Here is a 9,550-nt window from a genome sequence, read left to right as displayed (position 1 = left end):
TTAGCTAGGCATACGTGGCAATGTGGGTCACACGGGTAGTGGAAGAGGGATCAACCTCCGAGACTATTGTTGTATATTCGAAGTGGGCTTTAACCAATGAGACTGGTGCTAGCTGTAGGGTTTAAACCTACTCTAGTTCTATACTTTAGAGAGTAGGTATAGCGAGAGTATAGCGAATAAAGAGGCTGTAAACTAGAAGCGAGTGTGCTCTAATTTCTTGAGGAGATAGGGTGTTTACTCCTTACAGGACCCTGGACAACCGAGAGCTACGCCCAGCACTCAGGAAAGTCCGTTACAAATGGCTAAAGGAAACGAAACATAAAGGAGAGTGCCGTGAAAAAAAGTGAAGTGAAAAAAAAAATAAGAGAGAGAACACAAGTGATAGAGACACTGAGTTCAGCGACTACCCGAAAGACCCAAATTTAAGAAGCAATAAGGGCACAAGTGAGAGAGACACAAAGTGCAGTGACCACCCGAAGAACTACTAGTAGGCGGTCCAGTGAAGAAACAGTGTGAAAAAAAAAACAATGGTGAAGAGAAAGTGGATACATTACCTCTACCGAGAGGAGCTGCTGACCTATATGGCAGAGCTCGGCCTCGAACAGACAGGAACAGTCGAAGAGCCGCGAAGACGTTTCTCTTCATTTATACAAGAAGAAAGTAACAACGAAGACTACCAAACGCGGTTCGAAGAGCTAGAAGCGAAACACTCGAAGCCTGCGCTGAATGTTACCGCAGCAACACCAAGTGGAAGCCAGGGAGCCAGTGTAATGCAGTCACCAATGCCCGTTGACGCGTTTGAGACACCACAGCCATTCGCAACGTATCCTACGACATCGCTGGCAACAATCATGGACCGAGTCCGTAAGTGGGGTTTCAAATACGACGGCGGCCGAGACCCGCTCAGCTTGATCGAACGTGTAGAAGAATTGGCGGAAGTATACGAGGTGAATCGTGACTTGTTACCGCGAGCGATGCCAGAACTACTTAAGGAGAAGGCGTTGACATGGTTCCGCAGTAATAACCGGGATTGGCGACAATGGGAGGACTTCAAGAGAGACTTTCTAAGGTTCTTCTTAAACTCTCGCTACCACGAAACCTTAGACGATGAGATCCGTCGTAGCGTCCAACAACAGAACGAGAAGTTTAAAGACTATGTGTTGGCCCTTCAGAGTCTGATGCGACACGCGAACTACACCTCAGAGCAGAAGCTGACGCGTATCTACAGAAACTCCAGAAGCGAGTTCCAATGGTACGTCAAACGATCCGAGTTCACCACCCTAGAAGAGCTAGTGAGTTTGGCGGAAGACATGGAAAATATCCCCCGGTGAGAGAGCCACAGAGAGCCGCAGCGTGAACAACTCCACGGGTTACGGAGAGATATCAGCACATGCGCGAGCTGCCTAGGAGTGACGAGACGGCCAGAGCAGAGAGAACACAACGCCGACCTGAACCACACAGCGGTGTAGCAACACTACAGTCGGAGTACGTTAATCCGTGGACTGCGTGTAGACATTGCGGGGGAGATGGCCATTTTGCGAGGGAGTGTAGAGCTGCACGGAGAGAGTTTTGTTGGACCTGTGGAGAGTGCTGCCGTAGTGCATCGGGAAACGGGTCGAGGTCCCATTTGCGGCGAGGAGTGGGGCGTCAGGTAGAACAGCCTCGCCCAAACTAAATAGTGTACTAAGGCAGTCGTATGGCCGAATTATGGCGGCGATCAGAGTAAATGAGGTCGACGTAGTAGCTGCAGTTGATACAGGTGCAACAAGAAGTTTCTTGAGCGAAGCCATGGTTAAGAGACTGGATGTGGGAGAGGCTAGGCAGGTGAACACGCGTGTGGTAATGGGTGATGGGAGATCCAAAACGGTGCTGAAGGCTATAACGGCACGAGTGGAGTTAGCGAATCAGGTGCATGAAAGCGATCTTTTGGTACTGCCTGGTTTGATGGATGACTTGGTGCTTGGAACCGATTTCCTGGCAAAAGCGGGGGTCCGATTATGTTGCGGAGACTCAGACGTGACACTCCGAGAAGAGAGCTGTGCACAAGGAGTAGAAACGTTCATGGCAATACGCGAGGGAGGTGCAGAGAGGTCAGGTAAATGCGATGAGCCCAAATCAAACCCAAATGCCTACAGAAGCCGCGACAACCGACGAAGCGAGAGAGTTCTTAAAGTCAGAGTTACGCAAAATTAAGAAGATGTCTGGAGTTTCAAATATTGCCACTCACCGGATCGTCATGAAGGATGACCGGCCGGTCAAGCAGAGGTATTGCCCGAAGAACCCAAAGATGCAGGAAATCATCAACGCGGAAATCGACGACCTTAACGAGAAAGGGTGTATTGAACCCTCACACAGTCCGCACAGCGCCCCGATAGTGTTGGCGAAGAAGGAGACCGGCAAGTGGAGACTCTGCGTCGACTACCGATAGCTAACCGAGCGTTCAGTGCCCGACGCGTACCACCTACCGAAGATCCAACATATCCTTGACCGACTACGAAGCGCGCGTTACATTAGCAGCCTTGACCTGAAAAACGGTTACTGGCAAATCCCGATGGAAGAGCAGAGCAAGCAGTACACTGCTTTTACAGCGCCAGGGCGTGGCCTTTTTCAATGGCGAGTAATGCCGTTTGGGCTCCACTCCGCCCCCGCGACGTTCCAGCGTGCGTTAGACCAAGTTATCGGTCCAGAACTAGAGCCGTATGCTTTTGCCTACCTGGATGACATTATTGTCATCAGCGCAACCCTGCAAGAGCACGTCCAACATCTTTCGGAGGTCTTCCGACGGCTTAGGCAGGCGAATCTTAGGATCAACTCAGAAAAATGCGAGTTTTTCAAGAAGCAGTTGAAGTATCTGGGTCACGTCGTCATCGAGAAGGGCATTCACACCGATCCTGAGAACGTCGCGGCTATCAAAGAGCTGACACCACCGACAAATATAAGGGAGCTACGCAGGTTCCTACGGATAAATTCATGGTACCGAAGATTTGTCCCCGACTTTTCCAAAGTGGCGCATGCGCTGACGTCCATGCTAAAGACGGGCCACAAGTGGAAATGGAACGACGAGCAACAGACAGCGTTCGAGGCGCTGAAGAACGCGTTAACCGAGGCACCAGTGTTGGCTTTCCCCGACTTTACGCAGAAGTTCACTCTGCAAATAGACGCGAGCGACTACAGGCTGGGAGCTGTTCTCACCCAAGAGATTGAAGGAACAGAACGCGTAATCGCATATGCGAGTCGCCGGCTTAACAAGGCCGAACTTAATTATTCACCAACGGAGAAAGAGTGCCTGGCCATAGTGTGGGCGATCAGAAAAATGAGACCCTACCTAGAAGGATATACGTTTACCGTCACCACCGACCACTTAGCGCTTAAATGGCTGAGTAAGATAGAGAGTCCATCCGGTCGGATTGCAAGGTGGGCGCTGGAACTGCAGCAGTACTCCTTCGATGTGCAGTATCGCAAGGGTAAGCTGAATGTGGTAGCAGACGCGCTGTCAAGACAGCCCCAGGAAACATTGCTTGGTTCGATGACGGCGGGAGGAGTAGCGGTAGAGTACAAGTGGCTGAAAGACAAGATGGCGGAGGTGGAGAAGTCTCCACAGAAGTTTCCTGACTTTGTCATCGAAAATGGTGAGCTGTACAGGCGAATATCAGGACAAATTGACGGTGAAGGCGTGTTGCCATGGAAACTATGCATGCCGGCAGAGCAAAGACAGAGGGTGTTACGGGAAATTCACGATGTTCCCAGTGCAGGCCATATGGGCATCCGAAAAACGATAGCGCGGGCGACAGCGCGGTACTATTTTGCCGGGCATGTTCCGTGACGTGAGGCAGTACGTGCGACAGTGTGAAACGTGCCAGCTTTACAAACCAAGCCAGCCGCAAGCAGCCGGAAAGATGCTGACGCAGCTAGCCGAAGAACCCTGGGCGACAGTGTGTGTTGATTTCGTAGGACCTCTTCCGCGATCCAAGCATGGAAACACTATGGCACTGGTAATACTAGATCATTTCTCAAGATGCGTCGAGATTGTACCAATGCGGAAGGCAACAGCGGAGGGAGTAATTCGAGCAGTGAGAGAGCGGATTATCGGCAAATTCGGCATTCCAAAATCCGGATCTCGGATAATGGAACGCAATTTATCAGCGCGAAATTTAAGCAATTCCTGGAGGAGATGGGAGTAAGGCACCAATTCACTGCTCCGTACACACCGCAGCAAAATCCGACGGACAGAGCGAACCGTAACGTCAAACGACTACTGGCGCAGTTTGCAGGCAGAGACCAGAAGAGCTGGGATGATCTGTTGCCAGAAATGACTTTGGCCCTCAACACGAGCGTGTGCGAGGCAACAGGTTACAGCCCGGCGTTTGTCATCCAGGGGCGAGAACCAAGGTTACCGAACGCATTGTACGACGAAAATACGTTAGGAACCGGCGAAGATACCACCACACCGCAAGTAGAAGCGGCGATAATGAGAGAGGTGTTTGAGTTAGTGCGACGAAACCAACAAAAGGCAACGACAGAGCAAGCGAGACACTACAATCTGCGAAGAAGATCATGGCAACCGGTCGTGGGAGACAGAGTTCTGGTGAGAGAACACTTCTTGTCTAAAGCCGTGGAAAATTTCGCGGCTAAGCTTGCACCGAAATACGGCGGACCACATCGCGTACTAAATTTTATTTCGCCTGTGATCGTCGAACTCGACAAGGTGCACAAAGGGAAAAGGAGGACAGCGCACGTGAGTGATCTCAAACCATTTTATGAGAACAACGCGAAAGGTGAAAATTCTCCCGTGGCATCGTCTGAGCCTAATTCGGCGCACAGCGGCGAATAGGTAAATTTCAGCAGAGACTGAAGTGTGTGAACTCGGCAATTGCCAGCAGGGGAGCAACTGCCATGACAGCGGAGACTCTGAAAGATTAGGAGCTAGTCGAAGAATCCTAAATCAGATGAAGAAGAATAATAATAATAAGAAGAAGAAGAATAAGAAGAAGAAGAAGAAGAAAAAGAAGAAGAAGAAAAAAAATAAAGGTTCCAAGGGAAAACAATGAAAGATGTAGATGGCACGAAACACAAAAGAAAAATTATAAAAGTAAAAAAAAACAATAATTGTCATTATAATATTAAAATTAATGATAACAACAGCAATAGTAATAATAATTATAAATATTAATAATAATTATAGTTATAAATATTAATAATTGTTTACACTTTGAGTTCCATTTCTTAACTTATGTATTGAATACGTAAAATTACAACAATGTAACCCTAATATAACTAATAACTAATGCAACCATGTACAATTACGCAAAGCGAACACACTGGCGTTGGCTGTCAACAAATTGCGTTTTTGAAGATACACACACGAAACAGTCCACGAATAAATGAAACATTTTGTACTTAAACAAAAATTAGTGTGAGTGTTTTCGTTATTAAACATAAACCAAGGTATAGGTTTACGACATCGATTGCCATACTCATAAGTTTGGTCCTTCGAGCCGGATAGCCGGATTGGCTTCGTTCGACAATTCAGCGTGAATTTGTGTACATCCACTAGATTTGGGCAACGCAGCATCTTCGAAGGGAGTGCAATAAATATTGTATATTGCCAATAGACAGTATCCATGTACGCGGAGCACCCACATTGGAGTGTGGAAATTTGCAGAAGGAACATCACTTGAAAACGGAAACTTCATCACATAACCTCAACGAGCACGTGCAAATTGCAATTAACCATAGCATTGTAACTTATAGCAACAGGTACGAGCGCCATCGGTATGCACAATTATATTGATATGTATACTTAAATAAATTCATTGTAAATGGTAAATGTCTATGCTAAAGGACAGAGCTCAAACTGTTTACTAAGGTCTAAGACCACACGTATATAAGCAAATTCCATTGAATATTAAAGATTTTTTCAAACTCAAGGTAGATGAACGACTTCAAATTATTCAACATATGTATAAGTGTATGTGTATACCCATGAAATTGAAAACCTAATTATTGTATGCAAATATACTAAATATATAGTTTAGGTTCTCTAAACACTTCTGTACGATTGAATTACTAAATGATATACATATATGTAAATATCCACACAAATTAATTTTAATATACCTAATATTTGAATTAAAACTCCTGAATTTATAAATCTCTATACACAAATAATCTTTAAATAGAAAATTGTAGTCTGTAGAAATGGAAAATCTAAAACAAAAACGTCAGGTCATAAAGGGCTCCATAACTCGTATTTACACATTCTGTCTGAATCAAAACGCATCTTTAGACGAAGTTAAGGTGCGTATCAGTAAACTTGATGAACTATTTTCACAGTATGAAGAGATACAAAATAGCATTGATGATCTCGCCGGCCCGTCTCAGGATGAAGAAGTGTATCGAAGCGAGAAGGAAGATAAATATTTCGCAACTAAATCTATATTTGCCAATCGAGTACGAGAGGATGAAAGTAATCGTATGATGAGTGAGCATCCACAAGGTGGAGACAAGACTAGGGCCATGCAGTCACTTATGGACCACCAAACCACTAGGAGTGCGCTAATCGAGAGAATATCGAATAGCACTGGGATGAACGCAGCGTCGTCACCCTTTAATCAACCAAATGATCGTAATACACGAGACAAACACGAAATTCGTCTTCCGCATATTCAAATTCCCGAATTCGATGGGACGTATACCGAATGGATTCGTTTTCGTGACCTATTCGAAGCCATGATCCACACAAGAGCTAATTTGTCAGACGTGGAAAGGTTCGAATACCTGCAAACAAGACTCAAGGGAGACGCGTTGTCGTTGGTGAAGCATTTAAGGCCTACAAATGATCCACACAAGAGCTAATTTGTCAGACGTGGAAAGGTTCGAATACCTGCAAACAAGACTCAAGGGAGACGCGTTGTCGTTGGTGAAGCATTTAAGGCCTACAAATGAAAACTATAAAATAGCCTGGGATTTACTCTGCAAAAAATACAATAAAAACGACAAGGTAAAAAGCGCTTATCTGGAACTATTATTCGATCAACCGGCGATGAAGTTACTGTCGGCATCTGAACTAAAAAGAGTCGTGAACACCTCAAATGAAAGAATTAATGCCTTGAAAGCGCTCGATGAGCCTGTAGAGCACTGGGATTCCGTACTATTATTTCACATAGAAAAAAGATCGATTCCGAAACACTCATCTTGTGGTACAGAGAGAAAAAATCCGATCAAGTCGCTACCTTTGCACAATTTCTAAATTTTCTAGAGGAGCGACTATTTGAGCTGGAAAGCGCCCAAAGGAAGACAGGAAATTTAGTCAAATCTGGAATCAAAGCAACTGAAGCAAAAAGCAACGCCAACAAGTGTCGAAACCAATCTAGTGCGTACACTTCGGTTATACAAACGTGTCCCGTATGCTCAAAGAATCACGCTCTATTCCACTGCAATCAGTTCAAAATGTTAGATATTGAAAGGCGAATTAAAATAGTACGTGATAACAACAGATGTTTCAACTGCCTTCAAGACAATCATCGTGCAGCTCAATGCACACGCTCAAATTGTAGAATCTGCAACGAAAAACACAAATCGTTGCTCCACCGGGTAACGCGACACATCAGTACAACAAAACACTAGCGTTACTACCAACAGCAACGGTACTCATATTAGACGGCCGAAATAGTCTTCAACCATGTCGAGTACTGCTTGATTCGGGTGCACAAGTCACGCTCATTTCTGAGGCGTGCGCACAACGTCTAGAGCTTAAGCGTTCATACGATAAAACTTTAATTCATGGTGTCGGGGCAGGCACTGGAAGTTATACAAAGGGTAAGGTGTACCTACTATTGAAGGCAACGTATTATGAGAAGATGGCAACAACAGAGGCTTTATGTGTGGATCGCTTGACACAAAATCTTCCTGGCCACACAATCAACAACGAAAAACTTAATTATTTCAACAACCTGAAATTGGCTGATCCCCAATACAACTCAACGGGACGGATATACATTATCTTGGGTGCAGATATATTTAGTGAATGTTTACTACAAGACAAGATTGTACACCCAAGTGGATCTCCAAGCGCAATACAAACAATTTTCGGCTGGGTTATTGTTGGTAACGTTGCTAATCAGCGAAATCTTGAAATAGTACCAGCGCATATGACAGTCGACTTGGGTGAGCAACTGCAGCAGTTTTGGAAAGTCGAGGAATGTAACGAAACAATGAATCACCTGACACCTGAGGAAGAGCAAGCAGAAATACACTTCCAACAACACGTTCAGAGGGATTCCAGTGGACGATACATCGCCAGATTCCCATTTAAGAGTACAGTGGTTAACTTGGGGGACTCGAGGCAGGCGGCGTTAAAACGATTTCATGGTTTGGAAGCCAAATTCTATAAAAATGTGTTGCTTAAAGAAGAGTATACCGAGTTTATTCAAGAATTTTTCGAGTTGGGGCACATTGAAGTAGCAAGGAGCTGCTCATCTAGCAAGACATATTTCATGCGACACCACGCAGTGTTTAAGCCTAGCAGCACTACAACAAGGGTACGCGTAGTGTTCGATGCGTCCTGTAAAACAGACAATGGAACGTCACTCAATGAACAACTACTAGTAGGTCCTACAATACAGAGGGATCTGTTCACAATCCTAATACAATTTCGCAGGTATAAAATAGGCTTCATTGGGGACATAGAAAAGATGTATCGCCAGGTGCTCATACATCCAGATGACCGCTCGTATCAACGCATTTTATGGAGAGATGATGAAAGTAAGCAAATCCAGGAATACAATTTAAGGACAGTGACGTATGGAACAGCCTGCGCGCCTTTCCTGGCTACCAGAACTCTGCGTCAAGTAGCGATTGACAATGCTGAACTGAATCCCGATGTTTCAAACGCGATCGAAACCTGTTTTTACGTAGATGATTTCATATCATGCGCAAGTAGTGTAGAAGGAGCTACAAACCTAAAAAACGACTTGTGTAAAATTCTTGACAGTGCTGGATTTCACTTGCGGAAATGGTCGTCGAATTCACCACAGTTCATTGATAGCATTCCCACACAAGACAGAGAGTCCTCTACAGAGACCGTAATCGATGATACCCAAACTGTGAAAACCTTGGGGTTGTTGTGGAATACAACCAAGGATTGTTTTAAATTTAGTGTGACGCTGGGGGCCATGCCACATGTCGTTACAAAACGTACAGGTTTGTCTGATATATGCAAAATCTTCGATTCGATCGGTTGGTTGGCACCAGTTGTCGTTAGCATGAAAATTTTTATGCAAAGGCTGTGGCTGAGAGGTGTTGACTGGGATCAACCATTGCCTGAAGATCTATTAACCCAATGGCTGGTGTTACGTGATAGTATGTGCCAGATAACCAACTTGCAGATTCCAAGATGGTTACAATTGTCAGACGACAACCACGTCGAGCTTCACGGATTCGCTGATTCATCAGAGTTGGCATATTCAGATGCAATCTATTTGTGGGTGCGACGTCCAGATGGAATAATATATACAAATCTTATTGCTGCAAAGACTAGAGTAGCCCCCGT

The 9,550-nt window shown here is 45.2% G+C and overlaps 3 protein-coding genes across 3 annotated transcripts; all 3 read left to right on the top strand.

The window, feature by feature from the left end:
* Positions 1-581: 581 nt before the first annotated feature.
* Positions 582-5,791, top strand: LOC118755515. The gene is made up of 3 exons (XM_036490349.1): positions 582-1,292; positions 2,660-3,629; positions 5,613-5,791. The coding sequence occupies exons 1-3, from the start codon at positions 582-584 to the stop codon at positions 5,789-5,791; spliced, it is 1,860 nt and encodes a 619-aa protein (XP_036346242.1).
* Positions 5,792-6,198: 407 nt separating this feature from the next.
* Positions 6,199-6,855, top strand: LOC118755513. The gene has a single exon (XM_036490348.1). It carries the CDS (start codon positions 6,199-6,201, stop codon positions 6,853-6,855), a length of 657 nt encoding a protein of 218 aa, XP_036346241.1.
* A 594-nt stretch (positions 6,856-7,449) lies between these two features.
* Positions 7,450-9,485, top strand: LOC118755516 (the record flags this gene model as incomplete). Its single annotated transcript, XM_036490350.1, has 2 exons — positions 7,450-7,479; positions 7,557-9,485. Coding segments are annotated over exons 1-2 (1,959 nt in total), but the record flags the coding sequence as incomplete, so codon positions are not given.
* Positions 9,486-9,550: the final 65 nt, after the last annotated feature.

The sequence above is a fragment of the Rhagoletis pomonella genome, unplaced genomic scaffold (assembly GCF_013731165.1).
Source record: "Rhagoletis pomonella isolate Grant_MI unplaced genomic scaffold, Rhpom_1.0 Rhpom_scaffold_06472, whole genome shotgun sequence".
NCBI classification, from domain to species: domain Eukaryota; kingdom Metazoa; phylum Arthropoda; class Insecta; order Diptera; family Tephritidae; genus Rhagoletis; species Rhagoletis pomonella.
The sequence above is the reverse complement of the archived record's forward strand: the minus strand, read 5'-3'. Positions and strand labels throughout refer to the sequence as shown.

Bases quoted from the DNA above. Each gene is read 5' to 3' on its own strand.
- LOC118755513 (XM_036490348.1), top strand. From the start codon at position 6,199: ATGGAAAATCTAAAACAAAAACGTCAGGTCATAAAGGGCTCCATAACT.
- LOC118755515 (XM_036490349.1), top strand. From the start codon at position 582: ATGGCAGAGCTCGGCCTCGAACAGACAGGAACAGTCGAAGAGCCGCGA. The intron at 1,293-2,659 runs GTGAGTTTGGCG...GCGACGTTCCAG, and splicing joins TCACCACCCTAGAAGAGCTA to CGTGCGTTAGACCAAGTTAT. The intron at 3,630-5,612 runs GTGAGCTGTACA...TATTGCCAATAG, and splicing joins TGACTTTGTCATCGAAAATG to ACAGTATCCATGTACGCGGA.